At 42.5% G+C, this 23,858-nt stretch overlaps 1 protein-coding gene across 2 annotated transcripts; it reads right to left on the bottom strand.

Moving 5' to 3' along the window:
- Positions 1–199: 199 nt before the first annotated feature.
- Positions 200–18,714, bottom strand: lcorl (ligand dependent nuclear receptor corepressor-like). Of its 2 annotated transcripts, XM_076728041.1 has the most exons (8): positions 18,579–18,714; positions 17,542–17,607; positions 15,811–15,899; positions 15,541–15,667; positions 14,416–14,640; positions 14,236–14,317; positions 2,276–7,788; positions 200–2,159 (listed from the first exon to the last, which is right to left on the bottom strand). In XM_076728041.1, the coding sequence occupies exons 1-8, from the start codon at positions 18,670–18,672 to the stop codon at positions 2,152–2,154; spliced, it is 6,204 nt and encodes a 2,067-aa protein (XP_076584156.1). In that variant the 5' UTR covers positions 18,673–18,714; the 3' UTR covers positions 200–2,151. The 2 variants fall into 2 exon arrangements, with proteins under 2 accessions (XP_076584156.1, XP_076584157.1); XM_076728042.1 differs by lacking the exons at positions 200–2,159; positions 2,276–7,788 and adding an exon at positions 8,390–13,268.
- Positions 18,715–23,858: the final 5,144 nt, after the last annotated feature.

The raw sequence follows: 23,858 nt of genomic DNA, 5'->3' as shown, positions 1-23,858 counted from the left end.
CTGGGAACCAGGCGATTGTAGCGCTATAGCAAAAAAAAAAAAAAAAAAAGCTACATAAAATCTCAAATCAGACAATCCTGAATGTCATCTTTTTCCATATAGGTTTATAGCAGGCTCTTGCTATAGTCTGCAGTAGAAATTTTATGGGCTGTCATTCACATTTCACCTCTAGTCTACCATTTATCACATTGCTCGCTGGTTATTCCAAAAGACTCTTTATTATTCCAATCACAGACACCCCCTTTGTTGCATCTGTAATGGACAGTATAAAAACACGATAAAGAAAATATACAACAGATGTTTAGCACCAGGTTCTTCAACAGGGGGCTGATGGTTATTTATCACAAGACTGAGCCACCTCACCTCCATCGTGTTGAAATGACAACCATAGTGACACACAATACACACTACAGGTTTAAGTTTTGACCTACAGGCCAGACATCTTGGATCTTTAGAGGGCAGGAAAACATGACATTGACCCAAGATTAGTGTTTAGCGATCATCTGTCTGACCATGTCTATCACACGGTTGATAAGCAAAAGAACAGTAGGCCTAGCTGAGCCCCAGTAGAGGTAGGCGTCTCTTGCTGCAACTTGAGAAAAACACATTTCCCACCTGACAGTCAAACAGTAAATAATGCTAGTACGTTTATGATAAAAGAAAAAAAAAAAATAATGCTATTATAACAGTTACAGATATGTTATCTTTCTGTTTCATTGAGGAGAACAAAGCAGGTGGGAAAAAAACAAGTTCGTATAGCAGTATCCTTTAAGATCACATTACATGGCTATGGAAACAACTGAAGTAACATCCCAGGCCATTGGTACTTACGTACATCCATTCGTCTTGTCAGCAATAAAATAATTACTACATACTGATAAATCATCTGGGTTTGTATTGCACCAAATATATTCTCTAGTTTTACAGTAGGGTTTGGTAGTGGGACACGGGATGTGCAAAATATAAGGGAAGAATCTGTGTAGTGGGATTAATAATCTCAGATGGAATAGTGCAAGAAGTAGATCTGACGTCAACATACAGTATATGCTTTGGGTGAAAACAAGACAATCACATAAAACAAGACACATCCCACAAACCAACAAATTATATCAATCAGAATCTACTTTCTACAACTGCATAATGCCATTTTCTTCATCACTTCACATCTACTGCACCTCTACTTTTGGGGGTGTTGGGGCTGTCATTTAGAACATGTATACTTGTGCTAAGACATGGAAATCCTATCTAAAAAATGCTTGAGAGGAAATAATGACATAAAAATATTTGGTTCTAGTACAGGCCGATGGGCAATTTCTGTAGTTCAATACACAATTTTGTAGTTGGGGGCCAAACACAGAGTGATGGGGTAAAGATGGGGCTTGGCGGATACTAAAGATTCCTTCATTTGAACCACATTTTTGGCTACTGGCTTGCCATACAACAACAGTGACTGTAGCATCAAAGACAAATATTGCAAACAAGGCTTGGATTGACAGAACGGCAATCAATTTCAATATACTTTTCTCAAATCTAAAATAAAAAAAATATATTAAATTAGCAATTTGGAGTTTTAATAGTGCCTACATCACTGTGAATAAAAATTTTATCATCACGGGGATATTTTAGAGCTGTACAATTTTGTGGTGCAGACAATAACTTAAGGTATTAGAAATTATTACTGGTTTCAGATTAACACTTACAGAAAATGATCACTGTCTGAAAAAAGCAGTGGCCTTGATAATGTGCTATAATTTGGGGGAGATGGCACTGTCTCTTTGCAGTCAGGCTCGGTCTTTCCTTCAGATACAGCCACTACGACAGGCCTCACTGTTTAAGCACTTATCCCATTAAAAATCTGTTCATTGTAATGATTTGATCTACTATACACGTTCAGAAAGACAAGGCAAGTTGACTAAAAAAACAAACAAACAAACAAAAAAGAAAAAAAAAAAAATCAAACATTCTGTACATACATATCTATGGATAAAAATAGTGCAACATCAAGCTTTCTTAAGTTAGACTGCTACATAATTGCTGAGTTTAAGACTGAACCATAGTGGGATGGTCAGTCCATGTGGTCAGCTCAATGTCCAAAGGCACCACGTTAAACCACAGTCCCTTTCCCAGGTCGTCGGAGGCCTCGTGCTTCATTTAATTTTCTGCCAGAAGAGAACAGAAGAGAAAGAGAGCGCAAGTTGATTTCTAATGATTTGAAACTGAAGCTTCACAACAGTTGTTGTTTTGGATGATATTCAATAAAACAGAAGATAGTTACCAAACACAAAGTCACACCACCTCGGTCCGGTCAGGCCCCTCATTCGCGATTGTCTCAACATTTTCGCTGGTGGTGGTTGTGGTGGTTCAGTAGACACAACCCCAGGACTTCTGTATTTGCCTTTCTGCCTCCCCCCTGGCATCTCATCCTGCTCCTGGACTGATTTAGGTGCAGAACCTGCTAGCTCTCTTGAGGCAGTTCTATTCATACTCCTTTTTCTTTCAGTTTTCACAGCTTTAACAACTCCTACCAGTTCTCTCTCCGTTCTTGCAAAGAGGTATGCAGAAGGTGACCCATCATCCAGTGTCACAGTACAGGAGTCCCACTCTTCCTCAGTTGATTCATTGTCTGGAGAGTTGATCTTCCTCAGAAACACTCGGCATTCCTTCAGCGTCTCTGGACTCCAGGCTTTAGAGCAGAGGTTTTGCTCTTTGGGTATGTCGACAGGCTCCTGAGTTTGGTCAACTGAACTGGTGCCAGAACTGTTCTCCATACAGTTGGATAACTGATATTTTGCTGATCTGCGTAATGCTTTATGTTTTGGCTGTAGTCCTGTCATTACACGACCATTTGAACAACTTGTAGCTACCTTTACGTTTTTATCTCTCCGCCTCTTTTGCCACCTCTCCCTTTCTTTCCGGTTCAGGAACCTTGTTGTTGCTCTAAATAGAGTGGCCTGGTATTTACCAAATGCTCTGCTTCTCCTCCATTGTGCTCCCTGATTGAGCGTGCCTGTTGCAAACCTGGGAGTGAAAAGTTGTCGTCTTACATCATGCGTTGATAGAGATGCCTCATTCCTCTTTCTCAGCCTTCTTTGAGCCTGTTCATGTTGCAGGGGACTTTTTGGCACCATTTTGGCAAATTTCTTGATGTGTCTGCGGAGTCGCTCTGCCTGAGGACTGTGGCAAACACTTTTTTTATTGGTAGAACGAGGGAAGTGCATAAGTTCGTAAGGATTACGAGAGCTCGCCTTCTTGACAATAGCCAGAGACTGTGTCTCTGTGGTCTGCATAAACCAGGAGCAGAGCTGCTGCATGCTACAGGACCTTGGTTTATTAGGAGGACAGTCAAACAAAGTTCGAACTACAGAGGAATGTTTTGACTTCCTGTTGCCTTTAGTGCCTAGTTTAGAATTGAAGGCAATTTCTTTTTCTTGGTTCTCCGCAGTGTCTGAGACCCAAGTGTCAGAGATGAGACGTATTCGCCTGGCAAGCTCCTGGTTCATAGTCTTTTCCTCAGCTGATGCTGGCCACCATCGTAGCGTCTCTTTAGGAGTAAAGATTGAGTCTACAGATATCCCTGCCACTCTACTCAGGTCCTTAGAGACGTTCTTTCTCTCTTGTCCACAGAGTGATCTTTTCTGCCTTGAAATTTCTACACTGCTTTGTTTCTCCGCCTGTCTCTTTTCATTGCTGGCCTTGTTCAGCAGAAGCTGCTTAGAGCGTCGTAATAGAGCAGTACTGTGGCTGTATGATCTAGACGTGGAGGTGGCAACCGCGTGCAGAAAATGGATTGAAGGCTTTCTCACTCTCATTGAGTGACGCACTGCTACCAGCTGATTTGGTAGTTTGCCTCTAATTTGATCCTTTGTTTCTATCCCTTCCTCTATGTGACTGCTTTTGCTTGTTGACTGACGACTGATTGTCCTGGGCTCTTTGGCAGATTTGAATTCCGGTAGAAGTACTTTCTTATGAATTAGTGTTTCAGGAGACTGCCGAGTGTCCTTATTTATCTGGATTTTACGTTGTCGAGGTGACACTGTGGTTACTGTAACTGAGATTCCAGAGATTTTAACTTTTGCTGGTCTTCCTGGCTTCCGTGAGGGTACAGAATCATCCCGCTTCTGGCATTTGATGTTACTGCTAGATTGAGGTGCAGACTCTTTCATGGGGCTGACAAAAGTTAATTCCTTTGACAACTCTGTTGAGGCTGTTTTGATACTAACTGAGCTGGTTTTAGAGTTGTGCATTAAAATGCCCAAGTCACTTTTAAGGCCCACTGCTTGCCAAGCATCATGGAATTCTGTTTGCAGCTGGTCAAAGCCTTCAGACACCATTCGTTTGTTTCTCCTTGAACGGCCATACACTACTGTTATTTTGAGGTTCTTGTTTACATTCTCCTCAATGTCAGATGGCACATCAGATTTTCCATTAGCCATTTTTGCCCCCATTAGTGAATCCACAGCCTTCTGCTTGCGTGGTCGACCAATTGGACGCTTCACTTTTTTCTCAAGCTGTGGTCCCAGTTTCTTTGGCCGACCTGGACGCCTTTTTGGAGGAGTGGTTTCATGGAAAGATATCAAGTCGCCAGGTGATCTCTGGCTCTCAGTTCCAGCTACACGCTTAGTTGGAGTACCTTCACCAGACCTTCTGGAACTTATTTTAGGTGAAGAGGCAGACTTTGTGGGTGAAGTAGAGGACTTGTTTGGTGAAGAAGCTGACTTGGGTGTTGAGTAGACAGACTTGGCTGGTGAAGAAGCTGACTTGCTTGGTGAAGAAGCTGACTTGGGGGTTGAGGAGGCAGACTTGGCTGGTGAAGAAGCTGACTTGGGTGTTGAGGAGGCAGACTTGGCTGGTGAAGAAGCTGATTTGGGTGTTGAGGAGACAGACTTGGGTGATGAAGAAGCTGACTTGGGTGTTGAGATGGACTTGGGTGTTGAGGAAGCTGACTTGGGTGGTGAAGGGGCTGACTTCGGTGTTAGGGAGACAGACTTGGGTGATGAAGAAGCTGACTTGGGTGGTGAAGAGGCAGACTTAGTTGGTGAACGAGCAGATCTTGCAGGTGAGGTAGCAGACTTTAGTGGTGAAAAAACAGATTTTACTCGTGAAGTAGCCAACTCAGTGCTCAGGCGTCTGTGATTCTGAAGTGTCCCTGACCATGAAGACTCTTCACATGGGTCAAAGGGTTCCTCTGCTTGTCCACTAGAACCAGAGCCTGCTGATTTGAGACTGTATCGGATTCCTTCCTTATCCTTTACTGGTGAAACAAACATGAGCTTAATTGGACTAGTGTACTGGACTTGGGGGTTTGGAGGGCTCTCAACACAGGTGGAGGACTTAATCATGACATCCATATTTGATGTGTTTTGGGGAGTTCTTGAAGCAGTTTCTGAGTCTGGTAGTCTTTTTGGAGATGACCGTAGCCTTCCAATAGTTTTGGTACCACTGTTGCTGCCAACTGTGTCATTGTCTGAGCTGGGTTTAGTCGAACTCTTCTCTTTGGCAGGTACACTGTGTGGAAATACCTGGTTTGTGGAAAGACTGTTTGACTGTTTATCAGATGGTCCACATTGTTCTCCTTGCAATGATTCAGAAGCAAACTTCCATGTATGCTCAGGTGAGGACAGAGAGGTTTCACTTTTTGATTCAACCTGGGAGTCCTTAGCATCTGGATCTTTGGATAGGGCACCCAGGATGTTAGATGTCAATGCCTTGTCCTTGCGTGTTTTCTGGTTAAAGATGCTTTCAGAGAAACACGCAACAAAGAACATTTTCCTGGGCTCTGTTACATAGGAGGAAAATCGCTGTGGAGGGACAATATTTCTCCTGGATCTCCTCCCCTCCTTAGAGTGGTGTGATTCACATTTCTGCCTCTCTCGATTAGGACAATGGCAATCTTTACCTTTACCTGGTCTATTGTCACTGTCAGAACTTTGATATGCTGAGGCTTCTTCATGGTTCTTACTGCTTCCAGCACTGCTACCTGTACCATCTTCTTCACAGAGCCTGCCACACTGTTTTGTTGAGGTTGCAGTCACTGTCATCACCTGTGTTTGTTCACTGTCACCCTTTGAGTCCTGTTGGCCGTACTTGCTCTGCAGCTCAGGGGTCAGTGTTTGTGTGCCTGAGAAAGTAACATCTTTGTCCTCCCTTTCTTTCTCCTCTGCTTTAATGATCTGAGCTTCTTCTGTTACTATAACTGTCTGTATCTCCTCTTTTACTTCATTTCTGTCACTTTCTGCAGTGAGAATGTGCAGAGGTCCCTCACCAACTCCATGATTCTCCACAGGTTCCACCTCAACTTCCATTTCTCTTTTAGCCTCCTCTTTGACTAGGTTTGAATCTGATGAAGTGTTTGATGTAGATACAGTAACATTTTCATCCTTCAGTCTTGCTTTCTTTGCTAGTGGCACCTTTCTCCTGGTGTAGGACTGGTCAAACATGGCAAGCTCTCGTTTAATTTGTAAAGTATGTCTTCTCGTTGAAGCGTCATCAGCGGGTGTTGCCATAGCAGCAAGGACTTCCTGACGACGACGGGAGCGGGTATTTGGTGACTTGGGCTCTTTGCTATCATGGCGATTGAAAAGCTCACTGAGATTGTAGTCACTAGCCCTGCCTGTATGAAGCACTGTGGTAATGATTTCAGTCAGATGGGCATCAACATGAAACTGCAAGTTCTGACTGGTTGAGGGAGACTGTGGTTGCTCCTTGTCAGAGACATATACGGCTGTGGAAACCAGAGGTGGGTCTCTCTCTAAGGGTCTGATTGTCTCCAATTTCTCACTGAAGCGATTCACGACATCTTGCAGTGAAGTCCCATGTGGGTTCTGCTCAGTCCAACAACTTCTTGCCATCCTACACTCTAGTTTATCTTCTGAAACTGGATCCATATCTACTTCCTGGTGGCTTCCATTCAAAAGACCATCTTTAACCACGAGGTCAGCTTCCTCCTCTTGTCTATGGTGAAGGAGGGAGGGTGGCTTTTCATCAGTTTTCTTATTGATATCTGAGGGGATTGGGGACAGGGGGGGAGGAGAGGGGCTCTGCTCTCTCTTCAGGACTGGACAAGGAGGATCCCCATCTCCAACCCCTCCTTCTACTGTGCTCCTGACCTGGGTCACACAGGCATGGTTTGAATAACAGGGACAAGATTGGGGGCTGTGTTGGTTACAGCAGATCGATGAGGAAGGGCATAAACTAGAGGAGGGAGTGCAGAGTGAAGGGGATTTAGATGACAAAGGAGAGGATGTAAATGAACACACTATGGTGTTGATGCGACTTACAGCCAGGCTTTGGCAGGAAACGCAGTGCAGCCTCTTGGGACAAAGAACAGGGTAGGTTTCCATCCTGGACCTCTGCAAGCGGCAGTAGCTTGAGCCCCGAGGAGCTTCACTTTTACAGTTTGTTAAAGGGTAGTGAGGGATGCTACAATTGGACTGGCAGTCTCCCGGATGATACATTGTGCTGCCATGACCTTGATGATCACAATCAGTTAAATGGTAGTACGGACTGCTGTTATGGGCATTACATTCACTAAATGGGACTGCATTAGGCGTAACATTATCCTGTGGGTTTACACCACAATGACAGCAATGAGATTCAATTTGACCTACAGGTCTGTGATTAAGGAACAGCAATTTTTCCTGGTGTGCCAGCTTCAGGATCTGGTAGAGTAAGGAACTATGCGATGGGCAGAGTGAGCTGAGAACAGCATCCAACGGAGAGCTCTGACGACACTTATTCCCTCGCTGTCCAACATCTCCCAGCTCTTCTGTAAGTGATGGCAGCAAGGAGCTAGATGCAAAAATAAAAAGATCGGAGGTTTTACTAACAGCCGAGCCCAGTTTTATATGACAACATCAAATAAGTACTCACAGTCTGATGTTTTAAATAGCACTGTTACAAACTTTGCCCTATGCTAATTCAGTCATGGTCTAGTATGATTTCCAATTCACCCATATGTGAACATTCTGCAATCCTGGGGTCTGATAAATGAGCCAAAAGCTGCAGTGCCAAATACATTGTGGCAGACAGCAATTAACCACTTCAAAAAGCACTACTATTTTACACCACTATTACAAAAGCTGTTTTAATCTTGTAGCATGTACATGTATAGCACATCATTACAATAACACTATGCTGTTCTTTATAATCTATACTAACTAAAAATGAACCACATAAAAGTTGTTCCCAGATATGATGAAATGATAATTCACATTCTTAATGAAATCCACAATAAATAAATAAGATTGAAACCCACTTATTTCCATTGCATTTTACTGCATACACTGCATAAATTCAGTCACTTTTATGTGAGCACACTCTGAACTGGGTAAGTTTTGGGTGGAAAGAGTAAGTTCACAAGTATATCCTGTTAATAAAATTATGACAGGCAACTGATCAGAGAACAGTTTTATTGATGAGTTGCTGAAGGCAAATGATAACATTCTGCTAAAAGCAGAAGGAACGATTGTAGAAACGCTTAAACCAAAATGCTTTTTTCAACAGCGCTTTCACCAACAAACACCTAAAAAAAACCCTCTCAAAAGTTTAAATCAACTAACAGTTAAGTCAGATCCTGTGAGTGATTTATTTCAATGAAAAAGCAACTCACTGATTTAAATAACATTTAAAATGCTTAAGTGTTTGATAATGGATAGTATTTCCAAATATTTTAAATACTAAATGTATCCAGACCAGTTCAACTGGTCTGGGTACAGCAGGAGTGTTACACTCTGTAGTGTTACTGTTTAGTTTGTAATGACAACCAAATTATCATTTTTTTTAAAATCACTTAAATAATTTCATCTTAACATAAGTACTAAACAACCACAATAGTCAGGGGTGTCATCTCGGGACTAAATAAATTATACAGGCTAACATTTAAGAGCGTTCATGCAGTTGTAGCAATACACATTTCACATTGCATCAAAGTGCCCCATTACAAATCAAAAACTACAACGATCAAACTAGTAAAATCACAGTTCTGAAGCACAATCATAAATAAGTATACAGCAACAACACAAAACAGGTTTCTACAACAAAAATGCATCTAATAAATCATAGTGCAATATTTGATTTATGCATAAATAGCAGATTTTTGTTAAGTCGTTAAGATTTGCCAGCAGTTCAGTAAAAAACAAAACAAAACAAAAAACTCCATTTGAAAACAAGCCACTGCCCATGTGTGTTCCCAGAGTTTACTGCAATATAACTTACATAAAGAAATAATTTTTCTTTTTCTATCTCCTAACAGGTCTGTAGGCTTGTTTACAAACTGGCCCTTTGATATAAATAGCAGATACTTCCCAGAGTGGAGACACCATGCTGCAATATGCCATAGCCCCAGACAGAGAGACTCAGGCACTGTGTACTGTTATGAACGGAGACATTCAGGAGCAGAGACATCAGCATTTGTGTAGTTGCCAAAGTTACAAAGGTTGAAATGCCAAAGAACCTGACCAAAGAAAAGCTTTAAAAAGTAATCAGCTTTACAATAAAATCACAAGTAACACATACAAAGATAACCAACAAGGACGAATATTTGCACCAGTAATCTCTCTTTCCTGGTGCAAGCTAAGAACATGGCAGATCTCCTGTAAATGCCAAAGGGCAGAAATCAAACCATTTCTTATATATTCCTTCACACCCCACTTCACCCCACTGACTGTATGATAATTTACTTGTAAGTGTTGTTGATGGCAATATATTTACACTTCGGTGTTGTTCCTTGAGAGACAAACAGCTCATAAGTGTCTCGAGGCTAATACGAGCTCATGCCCCAGTAGATCCAGTATTATGACTCAGAGGCCTTGATGTGAAACCTGATACTGGGATATAGGCAGATAAAGTTCAGAGGTATATGTGGCAATGAGGTTAGACCGAGACAGAGAGAGAGACAGGCAGGCTGACATCACAGCAAAAGAAATCGAAGCAGCTTTGTATGGGTAACCCTGAACTGCTGCTTTGGTAGTAGCACTGTTAATGGAAATAGGCCCATCTCAGAGACAGACATGAGTGTAGATGCAGCTGTTAGCATTTCCCCAGACACAGACAAAGAAGTCTGTAAGCCAAACACTGAATCAAGACATCGTCACACCGCTGACTTTTCACCAAAAACTACTGTAACCTCCAGTAGCCTTCACAATCATGCATCAATAACATTTAACCCTATCCATACACTAAATTCTGGTTGAAATGAGCTTCTCTGTTGTAGTTACACTTCTTTGTGCCAGGGAAATGGTCCAGTAGCAAAAGGTTTTAAGCAGCAGTCATGTAAGAGGTTTACAGTAAAGCTGTGTTTCCACTGCATGGCACGGCACGGCTCGGCTCTATTCTTCTCCACTCGCTTTTGGTACTCAAGTTCATTTTTCACTTAAGATAGTACCCCCTCAACATAGGTGGGACTCCTAGCTGACTGTCATAGCGACACCGTTTGAAACTACTGTGACGTCATCTTCAATGCAAACACAGGAAAAATGGAGGATATCTAAGGAATGGCTGTTCGTCATAGCAAAGAGACAAAGTTTGTTTCAGAAAAGGCTGAAGTCAACAAGACAAGACTGGTGAGAAAAAACAAACAAACAGGAGAGTTTAGCAAATCCTACGTCAGCGCACAGGTGACGAGACGCGTCGCGTAAGTGACGTTTCTCGCGACAGACCAATCAGTGGTCTGCAGTGTTGTCACTCAGCTCAGCTCGCTTGGAACGTCAACTGAGGCGATTCCAAAAAAAGTACCCGGTGCTATCAACTACTTCTAACAATGGAAAACCAAAAAAGAGCAAGTCGAGTTGAACCGAGTCGTATAAAGCATTGGAAACACTGCATTACACAGCTACAGTAGCAGAAGTAGTAAATATCTGTAATAATAAAGGAACATTTTCACAAACAGTACACATACACGATAGCATACATTTCCCAAGCTTATCAGTGCACATTTTAAAACATGCTGCACAGTTGCATTTCAAATACACTCAATATAATGTTCAGACTAGCTTGCACAAATAGAGAGGAAAACTACATGGACACAAAATGGCTTTTTTAAGCTAATCTCTTCAACAAAAACTCATAATGAAGACGTAGCCATCGCAGCAGGTTGTACTGTACAATCTCCCTGTTTCTAGAGGTCTCTATCAATAGCAATGAGTTTTTAATCTGTTATAATGGCTCTAAGTCACTTCAGTAGTCTGGGTAAAATACCCAGAGAGAGACAGAAAGCTGCAAATGACAATCATCAACACGCTCCATTAACAAGGAGCTTTAAGAATTGAATCAAACCTGAATAACCTAGTAACCTAACAGCTAGCAAACATGAGAGTCACACTTTATTTCTTAGCTCTAAGAGGTCCACAGCTGTGTTTCTCATACTTGATCCTGGGCAATCTGGTAGACAACAATCAATGTCAGTTTTTCTCCTTGAAGAAAAATCAAATCATATAAATAAGAAAACAAAGTTAAGAACTTCCTGAAGGTCTTTAAGGGAAATGCTGGTGTTATTTTATCCTGTTATTACCAACAACTCTCCTACAGACCAAAACCAAAACACTGAATTATCCTTAAAAGTATAGTCTTTTTAGCTACAGACTGATATATCTTATACCGCTGTGCTGTAGAACTCCCATGGCATCCAAAAATTCCTGTATGCGTAATCTAATGCACACCAGTAAAACAGGGGCAAGGGAGAACAGGAACGATCACAAAAGTGGAAAACTAAAGCGGCAAAAAAAAAACAAAAAACAAAAAAAAACAAACAAGGCCACTGAGAATTTCAATATATCAGCTTTTGGCCACACAGACAATGCATGTTAGGATAAAATTCATTTTTAGTTTTCGTCTTCCTACTTGTTGACAGCAGTAAACAGATAATACAATGCAAGCCATATCCTTTAAGATCTTTTAGCTTTAGTGATAAAAACTGAAGCTGCGAGGAGTTTGTTGAGTTTAGCAGCCCCTGTGAGCAAAAGCTGCAATGAGCACCACTGCCTCTTGAAGAACGCGGACCCTCGTAGCTGCCCAGGACTAAGCCAGAGAAATACTGCTAAAAGTATGACTATCACATTACAGACATAGTTAAAAGACCTGAATATCGATAACCATATATTTTGTAAAGGCATGTGTTGTGTTTTAACAAGTGTCTCCAGAAAACATTTATCTTGTAAGAGGTGATGAGTTCAAGTGTTGAGGAGTTCTGGAGGCGTTTTGTGGTCTAGAGCCTCTTTGCGTCAGCAGCGGAGGCGAGAGTCCCTGAGTTAGCAGAACCGGTCATGGTACCAGAGCCAGACAAGCTGGAATTGGATGAACAAAAGTTGGCAGATTTCTTCTTGGGCGGGTTCTTCAGTGTACCAGTACGCTCCTTGACTTTGTATTCCAGTGTGCTATGAGGCACCCCATAAACCCCCTGGGCCTTGGACACGCTCATGCGACCTGCCATCACCATGGTGATGGCTTCTTCCAGGAGGTCATGGTCGTACTGGCGGTATCTCCCGCGTTTCTTCCTCGGCTGCTTGTCTTTATCCCGGCCACCTGGCCCCTCTTCTGAGTCATCTAGTGAAGACCCTCGTGGTCCTAGGCGATGAGGTGACTGGTTGGCAATGCCCGGACAGCCATGTGGTAAGAAAGGAGGTCTGAGTTTGAAAAGAGATGAAGGTCTGGCAGCAGCGGTTGATGAATTGGCAGTACCTTCTGTTGATGAGGTTCGTTGATGTAGGTTTTCAGCCACACTGCAATTCTCAGCTGGGATCGACCTGTTATGGTCAGACATGGAACGGACCTGAGGAATACGCAGGGGCGTGGGTGGCTCCAGACTGGGGGTGGGGCTTGGTGCAGGCTGGAGGGCATCCCTGAGCTGGGGAAAAGAGTGGGTGAGGGTTTTCTGTAGACCGCTCGGCTGATAGAAGGTGAGAGAGGATGAAGGAAAACTCAAGTCTCCAATCTCCTCTGCAGCTCCTCCGATTTCTGCCCGCTCTGCCCACGCTGCCACCTTCTGCAGGACGAGGCGGGCTTCACCACCCAGCATTGATGACATCACATTGTATGATGTCACTTCATCCCTGAAATCCTTGCATCCTGGTGTCAATTGATGTAGCAACCCCAGCCTTCCCTCAGCCCAGCCATCCAGGCTTTGCCTCAGGGTGTGAAGAGGTATTCCATAAAGCAATGCTGCCCGCTGCTCCTGCAGCCTCCCTGAACGTATATCCTTCAAGGCCTTGGACAGCAACCCCTCAGACAGCTCCAAGCTCCTCTCAATGTACTCCTCCTTCTGCCTGTGCTGCCTCCTAGGGATGGGAGGACCAAACAGCAGGGTCAGGATGGAGGTGATGGAGGGGGTTTGATTTTGGCATAGGGGACAGGGGGGTGCAGAGCGAGGGGTCCACTCCTTTATGCCTTGTGTTGGTAACATCACTGCGACTGTTATGTGTCATGTCTGTCTGTTCTCAGTCTGTTTCTGTGCCCTCACACACACACACACACACACACTGCTGCTGTGTGTCTCTCACGCACACATTCTGTCTGTGTGGCAAAGCCTCTTCACGTCCAGGTGGGACAGTCTGTGAATGGCTGGGGTTACTTTGGCGCTCACACACAACCCCTGTAGTTTTGTGATATCCTTCAGTGAGAGTCCTACATGCTTGAAGGTTGAATAATCAAACTCATCATAACTGGATCAGTAAAAAAAGGAGGTAAAATCGTTACTGCAGTGTTCTCCTCATTGTACAATCCTGAGCTGTTGGCAAATGTTATAATACGGTGCCATTGCTGTGACGTTACCGCTCAAGAGATAAAAGAGTCAACCCCATAGAACCAAAACCACCAAATACAAGCTACCTCTTCATAATGACTAACAATGAAGTGACCCAAAGTACTGCCAAACAAAGGAGTATGCATTATCATTCAGGCCAGAGACGAGTTAATTAATTCACTTAAATAAAGCAGTGCTGGTAAAAATAACAACACAAAATTGATGCTAACCTTCCAAACTTAGCCATGCTATACACCGAAAAGGAAATGCAGTAGACAATAATGCTGAACTCAGTGAGACATGGGGATTTCCTCACATGCAAAATACTGTTTAGTGGGTTTGGACAAAAATGCCTCGGTCATGTAAATTTATCAGCGTATTTAAGAAGAAGCCCCAGTTTTAACCAATAGTAATGATAGGGCTTTCTCCTGCATTTTGCCACAAGGCTGAATACCACTAAAATTTATAGACAAAGGAAAGCCCAGAATGAAAAAAGCTCTTACCCTGAGGCTTTGAGATTAGATGAGGATGTTGATGAAGTTGCTGAGCAGGCAGAGTTCCTGTTGGAGAGGTCGAGCACGCCATCTGAAGAATTCATTTAAATTGGTATGGGTTTGACTTTGGAAGCTGGAAACATTTATTTGTTGGCTTTGAATTCACAGTATGCTTGATGGTTTTCCTACCTGGTTCACTTTCACCCTCTTTCTCCTCTTGGGTTCGGCTCAGTGTGAGGTCCAGAGGGGCATCTGAAGTTTCTGACAAAGGTGATGAGGTCCTTGTTGTAACACCATTTGTACTGGTGTGGTGCAGGCACTTGGATGCGTACTCCAAGGCAAACTGATGTATCATCTTCTTCATCAGCTCCTGGGCAACCAGAGGGATGTTGGAATCACAGCCAATGGACACATCTAATGAAAAAGATGCAAATGCATACAGAGGTTAAAAAAAAAGAAAGAGTAGATTTGACTTTAAACAAGTTTAAACAACACAACAAGCAGGATTTCCACTATTCTTATAGGATGAGAAAAAAGGAAATTTTGGGGTGTTTTTGGTCCTCACAGCAAAGTTTTTCTGACATCTTGCAATAAATACACTGTAACAAAAATCTTCAAGGCAGAGTAGCAAATATGGAACTGATCTAAGATGAGTCACTTAACTTTCCACATTCATAAATCAACCTTGGAAGCAGTTCAATGGTAATCTCAGTCGATTTTCTGGGGGACCTTTGGGATGACTTCAAGGACCCCTTGAATGCAATCACATTTCAGGAGCTATGGTGCTAGCATATTATCAGTTACTTGCAAGAAACTGTGTCCTGATAAACTGTTGGCAACTAAATCAGTATTACCCAAAGGAACAGGACATTGTATGTGAAAAGAGAAATCAAATGCAATTTATCTTAATTGTATTAGTGTACCAGCAGCAACATTAGAGAAGGATATCTCAAACTACAGCATCTATAACTGAAATTATCTGCATAGCAAATATTTTGCTGGGTGCAAAAATGGAATTTGACGTCTTGGCTATGGATAAACTTATGAAGGTCTGCAGACAACTAGTAACAGCAAACAAATGTGCTAATGGCAAGCCCATATGCCAGAATACCATAGCAATCTGGAGCCTTTCAAGGCAGACAAAAAAAGCAGGCCAGTCCTGTCTTTCACCCTATTTTGGAGTACTGTTATGGCCATTTAGATAGTAACTGAATAACTACAGGGTGAAAGCTGATAGCTGTGCACCTGACAACAGGAACATTAGCGCATCACAAGTTGACGCGTTTGTGCCATGCAGAAAGACATCCGGCTCACCTTTCTTGTGAAACACAGCTTGGAGGAACCTGTGTGCTGATAGGCTGCTCTCAGAGATGGTTGGAGCCTGACATGGAGAGTAATCAGAGGGGGAGGAGAGGGGCGACGTGGCTGCAGGTACTTGATCCTACAAGAAAAAAAATGTAAGTTACTTTACTAGCTGTTTTTACTGTGATGAATATGATATATAACTCTACATCTTATATCAAACAACAAAACTATTACAACTGCCTGTGACAGTTGAATTAACCTGACTAGAACAATTCTTACACTGGGTTTGTCCAGGGGAAGGTTGCAGAGTGAACACTGAGAGCAGCTTGTTTCTGGGGACCAGTCATCAACCTCTTCAGGTTCACAGTCTGAAAGACACATTATCACATAAGCAGGCGTTAATAAATTAGGACACATCAAGGATCAAACACTCTCTAACTGTGGTCACAACAGAGCATTTAATGTGAGGCAGCAGTGGTTTCCTTCAAAGAGAATACTTTGCTGCCAAATTTCTATCAACTTATGACATATAAACCTCAATATGAAAACACACGTCCCACATAAAATATATACCCTAAAATGACCAACATATTTCAGTTGTGTATGATTCACTGAAAGTAATCCTTATTACAAAGATCTTGCACTCTCATACGGGTGCGTCATGTCATAAACTGCGTGTCAGATCATAAACTCAGACTGTGAGGACCAAAGTATTCGCTTTATATCAATGCAACTATTCTTCTTAACATTTGCAGTAATAATAGATGATTGTGGGCAATCATAATTGTTACAATTATACTGCTAAAATATTTTATTTACATTGCCATCAGTAATGCTGTTACAGATATACTAGGGAAACTTTGCCTGATGTTTATCAAAAATGATGAGATCAGCACTAAATCAAAAGGCAAATAAATAAATGTCACTCAAACAGTATTTTAGGCAATTCATCATTGCTGCCACATCTCTATCACACATCATCTATTATGTTCCCAGCCTCACTCAAACTCCAGATGGCACTGCTGACTGCACTGAGACTGCAGACAGTGTTAAGCAAGCTGTGTCTTTTGGCTCCAAGTGGAAGCGCCGGTGGCCTGTGACAGCACACTGCATCTCACAGAGACAGGAGAGCTACCACAAGTAAATAGTGGTGTATCTGTCAGATGTCATTTTGGATAAGACTACAATGATCTGATACACTACATTTCAAAGCTGACTTGAATGGATTCACTTTAGCTCTGAATCAATTTTACTCCTTTCAGATGTTACATTAACTACAATTAATCATCATTATCTGAACCTGGATTAAGAGCATGAATTTTGATTGTGAGTGCCTACAAATGAAAGCAAAGTCTGATCTCCTCATAGTTATAAGAATTCACAAATAGTATTTTTATGACAACTACTAGGGACTACATCACCAAATTGTATTTACTGCCACACAATGGGGAGTGGCGGACAGGCCTGTCGCCAAAGATGCATTTTTCACAGAAAAACTGCTAACTGGGTGTTGTGTGCCTTGGTTCTAGGGCCAGTTACATCTAAATCCAGCATCATTATCAATGCTATAAATGGGGAGGTATGTATCCACAATTCTAAAGATAAATAAAAAAGATGAAATGAATCACTATTAAAATGAGTGTCTGTATACAGGGTTATAATGACATCGTGAGTCCAACCTCAAAAATAACACGGATGATGTTAAATACCTGTCCAACAGAAAAGTTGAACGTAACACACAATATTTATACTAATAATAAACATGTATTCAACATGTTTATAATCCCACACACGTCGGACTGCTGCCATAAACATTCACTGGAGAATCAAATGTAAATCAATCCATGGCTGACAGCATTCCACAACAAACGCACCATTTACTCCTGTCTGAGTAATATTTGGTAAAAACTTCAGTGACCAAGCCATAAGGCATTAGGAGACAGACTACAGCATTTTAGGTGTCTGTCATTTCAGCTCTTTTTTTTTTAACATAGAAACACAAAAACCCACCATCAAATAAATTGAGGTCCCTCAGCAACATCTGGCCATAGATTCCCTCCAGAATGCTTTCAAATCCTGCAACGCAAAACAAACAGAAACAATCCGTCAGTGCTAATTTATAAACAAGATATGCATGCTTGAACTCAATGACACTTGAGTGAGGTATGTTCTCCCCATGTTATGCCGTGCCGAAATAGACCAGTTTGACGACAACTCCGATTCTAGCTGCCAAGTGCACTGCTGTCAACTTAAGGGCAAACAAGGTAACACCTAACACCTGTAATGCTTAACACCGGGTCCTTAATGTCACTCGGTAGACAACACAAACGATAAACAGTTAGCGATTAGTACTGACATTAATATCCTAATGTGTTATTTCGTTTCCTGTATTCTGTCTTTGATGTCACTCTGATTAAACGTTATAAACATGAAGAAATCCGGTTAACTTCGGGTGAACTAGCATGGGGTTACCGGCTACTGTAGCAGGAAAAACGCTGTGTTCAAAATAACCATAGTACGTGGAAGACCGTTACCCGAGACCACTGAGATGTATGCTTTTGCCATATTGCACTGACATTAGCTGCCCTAACGTAGCAACAATCCCCTCCCCCAAAATAACATCAACAGCATTAATGTGAGCATAGCTGTTAGCATGGTATTAGCATAGCCAACATATATGTCAATAAACAAATAAAGCTAACATTGTAACGAAATAACTACATTTTGTATGATACGCCTTAATGCTACATGTTCGATATCCCCTGAATCATACAAAATAGACAGAGTTAGCACCGGCGAGTAGAAAGCTAGCTCAGAGGGACAAAGAAAAGGAGCCAACTCGAAAGGCTAGCCAGCTGGTAAATATTAGCCTGCCAGCTTAACTTAACCGCTAAAGCTGGCCACCTACAGTGCCTGGCTACTAGCTAGCTATTAGTTAGCTAGCATTAGCTAGCAATCTAACATAGCGATCGGTCTGCAACCAGACGGAATCGCTTTGAACCTCATTATTTTTTTTTACAAAATGTGAAAAAATACTTGGATCATACCAACGCAGTGTATCAATTTGTGACGCCAAGAATCAAGTTCCCGCCGAAACCCTTTCCTTTCTGCCGTGCATTTGGAGCACTGCACGGTCGCCATTCTGCGTCCTTCCCCCCTCTCTCTCCCTCTGTCTGAACGGCAGGAAGCGGCTGTGGACGGTTTACCGCTGCAGCACAGCAGCTGTCATACCGTCAGCCCACCGCTAGAGGGACAAAATGTAGAGACATGGGACATTTTTGCCCTGAACTAGGTCTCTCAGATTAAACTGACTCGCACTTTCGGTGCCGCTTTATTAAAAGCCTATCAAAAACATGTTTGTTAGTTGTAAACCATAGACAGATGGATAAAGATAGAGTAGTCTTGTAACCTAATGCCATTGACCTTGATGAATGCGATGATCCGATCCTGTCGATACTGGTGGGAGCTGCATTTCTTGAATGCTAAAGCAATACATTTTTAATGTTCAAATTTTACAGAAAGGACAGCAGTATATCTATATTTCATGAAGTCATGTGTATAGATGGTCACATGAACACATCCCCTACTCATTGATGTCCATATGTTTATGTGTCAACCCCCCATTGGCTGATATACTATCTGTATTGCATTTGTGATTGGCTGACTTTGTGAGTACTTTTGCCGTAGAAATATTATGTGAATGTTTTTGACCTCGATGAAAACCACAGTGTTGCAAATCATCAGGGTCATTGTTTTTGATCGAGGTAAAAGGAAACAGATGGACAAAATCATGGTTCAGTGGACGACCTCAACTTGTCTGGTCTATTTTATTTTATTCATTTATTTATTCTATTTTGTTCTCCTCTATAAATCGACGTTTTGGGGGCTTTAACACAGGATAGCTTGGTCCTTACTTTGTTTAAGATTTTTAGATTTAGATTAAACCAACCAGTGATGAACAGTTTTGCAAAATCATCTGGGCACTAATGCAGAAATAAAACCAAACCTTACAATTATCAAACTCTGCCTAAGACTCAATCGCCTCTCAGCAGGTACTGACAGTTTGAAAGGACTGCCAGCTCCTCCTCAAAGCAACCACATGAGGGCAGCAGAGAACTTCAGATTTTTCAGAACACATCAAGGAGGTCCTGTTTGCATAAAGCTGTTAGGATGAACACAGGGTCACATGAGAGGTAACTCAATGAAATACAGTCTGCAGTACCATTCATCCCATTCTCTAAAACCATATGAATACCGTTTGTATGTTTACATCCAGTTAACAGGGCAGACCTTTAGGGGCCCCAGATGATCCAGTTTTAATTTGTCTTTAAAATTGTAATTAAGCGCAGGTGAAATTGCGTTGATGAAAGTGTGAACCACAGAATCATACTTCCCTGTTGAATAATGGACTTTAAGGTGCATCTTGCATCATCTGGTGGTCCTTACTTGAAAAGGGGCCAAAATATAGCTAAAAAACCCCCACATTTGATAACATTTGTATTATTTCGGTTGACTGTGTGTTTAAATGGCAGATATTACCAACTGTAGTTGTATTTAGGTAAATTAGACAAATTGATACGCAGCAAACCCCAGATACGAGAAATGGTTGGTCTCTGGGGCTCCAGACAAAATCTAACCCGTGTGTTATGATGTCTGTTATGATGTTACGTGTGTTGTTCTGTCTGCACTGCACTTGATTTGCACTTGTGTTCACTAATACAGGGAGAGTGGGTTTCAACAGGGGGACCCCAGCTCATTTTTGCCCTAGGGCCCTATGGCAGGTTAATCTGGCTATACATCCAGTAATAGAGAACATCAGAAAGGTATGAGAGCAAGCAGCAGAATTGGGGTTCATGGAGAGTGTGTCAGTGATTGAGCGAAGGACAGTAGCAGGGAGGCTGATGAGAGAACATGTGAAATAGAGTTATAAAGAGCTATGGAGGGCTGTAAAGCAGATAGGGTGATGTGATTGAGTGTTTAGCTTGGAGGAGGCAGCAAGTGTCACAGGCCCAGGTGGAATTTGTTGTCACGGTGACTTAAAGCATGGTTGCCGTGGAGATGGTGATGAAAGACGGTGGTCTGGTGAACTGGGCCGAAGCGTGACCAACAGCATACAGCCCAACGTGCCCTGGGGACAGAGATGATTATGTGCAGGGTCATGACAGCGGTGTGTGTGTGTGTGTACTTTGTGTCTATGTAAGTATGTGCACGTGTATTTGAATGTGTTCAAGTAGAGTAACAATGCAGTCCACCTCCGCTGTGATAGCATGAATTTATGTAGTGATTGTGAAATGAGCGGCAGCTTAGCACTAAGGCGGTGGTCTTTCTGCTGCCTCTGCAAGAGCCCAGAGGAACTTTTAACACCTCAGCTACGAACATATCTCATTACTGCAACACCACACGGTCCTAACCGCAGTTAGGGCCACTCAGAGCCGTGTGTGCCTGCGTGTGTGTGTTAGGCTGAGTGTGCCTGTGTCGGTATGCACCTGGATCTTGTTATCTAGTTCAGAAGAGGGGCACAGTGGCTACACGTTTTAATTTCCCTCAGTTTCACTGCCTCAAAAAAGTCCAAACACAACTGCCCGAAACTGACTGTGTTGACAAACTATCAGGTATTTAATATAGTCACAGGATGAAGAATGAACTCATTACACCCAAGAAGGCAAGATGAGGACCCAGTCATCCATCTCATTCTGTCTAACTCATTCCTCCTTTCCACTTTGTCTGAGCTCTACACCAGCACACGTCAGCTCTTCAGTTTGTCTCTCTGCTACCTGAAGGGGGCAGCGTGGACAATGCTTGTTAAGAGCTTTTCAGCCAGTTAAATTTACAGGTGCATTCCATGAGCCCATAGGTAAAAGCTTTTTTTTTGAAAGATGATTAGAACCAGTTCTCCTGATGCCGTAAAAGAAACACCTCACATATTTAATATAAACAGGATTTACTTGGTATTAGTAGGGTTTTATTGTTCGCACTAACAATTAAAGTGGCTCGGTGCGTTGGCTCAGTATGAAGTCACTGTTCTCGCCCCGTGTGCCCTCAAACTGACTGTGACGCATGTTTCCCATTGTTATTTTCAGGTTTCATCTCGTCCTAAATTCAAGACATCTTGCTGAGTTTACAAGAGTGTGGAGTTGAGTTCCCCCCGAAAGTCTAAGATAGATTTTATTTAAGTGTTGTGTGTTGTACACAAACCAGTGGGGATCATGTTTAATTAGAGGGGGGTTGATATATTAGAAAAACACTCCAACAAGGCGTTATGTGTAAAAGCTTGGCTTACAGCCGGGGGCCTGGCTCTTTTTAAGGTGGTGATTTGTGACAGTTGATGGATTGAGTAAGCTTTTTGTGCTAATACTTGGTTCCAATATGTTTAATCGTTTGTACATCAAATTAATCAAAATGGACTTTTAACTGGGGTGAAGCCACAGTCACAACAGATTGGGAGAATCTAGGAGTCTCACTGAGCTCTTGGCAGCAACCTCCTGCGCGCACTCTGACATGGTACAGGCAGCCATCACTCTTTGAGCTTGACCCTTCAAATGGGATTTTCAAAAATCACTTATTTAACCCAAATTGAGAGGCTTGGCATTGTTTTTATGAAAACATATGAAGCGGAGAGGAATATGAATGCAAAGAAAAGAAATATGGAAATGATTACCTGGGTGTTTCTGAGCATGTGTGCCTGAGTGTCTGCGCATGTGGAGTATATGTGCATGAGTGTGTGAGGTTAGAGTCCTGGGGATCAGTGTTATGGTTGGAACAAGGCCACTGAGATTACTACAGAGGTGCAGTATTCTCATCCCTGCAGAATCCAGTGTGAACCCACACTTCAGCTTCCCATGTCCAAAGACGAGGCTAAACTCACTGATGTGCAAACAAATGCATCGATATCTGCTTAGAATTCCTCGCTTTAAATGAGAGATGATGGCTGCTGTAATGTTTATTTGTGATGCAGCCTTTCTCGACATTCCTTCTGCTAATGCGTTCTGGCTCGCCATATCCTACATTTTAGAAGCTGTGCACCAAGATGCAAAATTGTAGGAGCTGATGGGGAAGGCAAATAGGAAGGGGGGGCAGTAAAGTAAGAAAAGGAGCATTTAATTTAAGCAGGAGTGTGTGTGGACATGCATGCAGAGACCCGGAGAGCTGCACTGCTGTGCAGGGAGACACCAAGCCACTGCTGATTTGAAGAAGTCTTTTATTACTTCTGCTCTGTCCAGCTGGTTCCAAGTGACCCCCCTCACTTTCCCGCTCTGTCTGAGCTGTCTGTCTTGTGAGCATCTGGGCAGGTCTTTAGGTAAGACGGGGCTCAGTGAGACGTGTGTTGTTCTGGAGGTAAAAAGCAACAAGGGGCTCGAAGGGCTTATGCAGCACAGGAGCACTACGGAGGATTATCATTAATTCTGCACACAATAATGCACTTGACTTTGAAGACAAACGCTCATGCCCGCACACACGCACACAAACACTTATCATTTGGGGAGGGTGGTGGTGCGTTGCGGAGGGGAGCTGAAAGGTGGAGGGTCATTTTAAGTGGAGGTGCACGGGGCCAGACCTTGCCCCAGGGATGACGGGGGGAGGGAGGCGAGGAAGGGATGAGAGGAAATAGCCAAACTAAAAACACATGCAAGGTCAAGTGTACTCCTTCATCTAATATAATGGAGAGAAAAACCAGGAAAGAACCATATTGCTGTGAGACTTATCAGTCTGGACTATTCTGTCTGCTTCTTTTCTTTCCTGTATTTTGTGTATCGTAGGTCTGTTTATCCGTCTCTCTGTCTGTCGTTCTGTTCTAGGCTGTGGCCCAGCTGTGTCCTAAAGGTGAGGGCAAACACTGGGCCTCTTTTGTGATCAGTTGCTGGCACTCCGGCACATTGTTTCTCGAACGAAGGTGTTGATATTTATCCATGCATTGATTTTGTTCCACTTGGACGACTGTAACTCTGTTCTCAATTGCCTTAACAGGACATCTAATGCTTCTGAAAGGTCCTATAAATGGGCTCTTCACCCACCCATCCTGATGAGGCTACTTTAGACTGCCTCCCCATCAAATTCACAGTCCAATTTACAATCCTTGTGATCACTTTCAGAACTCTGTATAGTTAGGCACCATCTATATCAGTGATTTATACGGCCTTATGTCTCCAGTAATTTATTGGATTTGGGCTTAAAACTAAAGAAGAATGTCCCTTTAATATCACGGCTCTGAAATGATGGAAGATGAAAGGACTAATGCCCACAAAATAACCTGCAAATGTTATTTTGAGGAACACCCACCGGGGGTTTTAATGTCATCTATTTATAGCGGTTATATCAATATTTTTATG

Source organism: Chaetodon auriga, chromosome 4 (genome assembly GCF_051107435.1).
Source record: "Chaetodon auriga isolate fChaAug3 chromosome 4, fChaAug3.hap1, whole genome shotgun sequence".
Classification (NCBI taxonomy): domain Eukaryota; kingdom Metazoa; phylum Chordata; class Actinopteri; order Chaetodontiformes; family Chaetodontidae; genus Chaetodon; species Chaetodon auriga.
The sequence above is the reverse complement of the archived record's forward strand: the minus strand, read 5'-3'. Positions and strand labels throughout refer to the sequence as shown.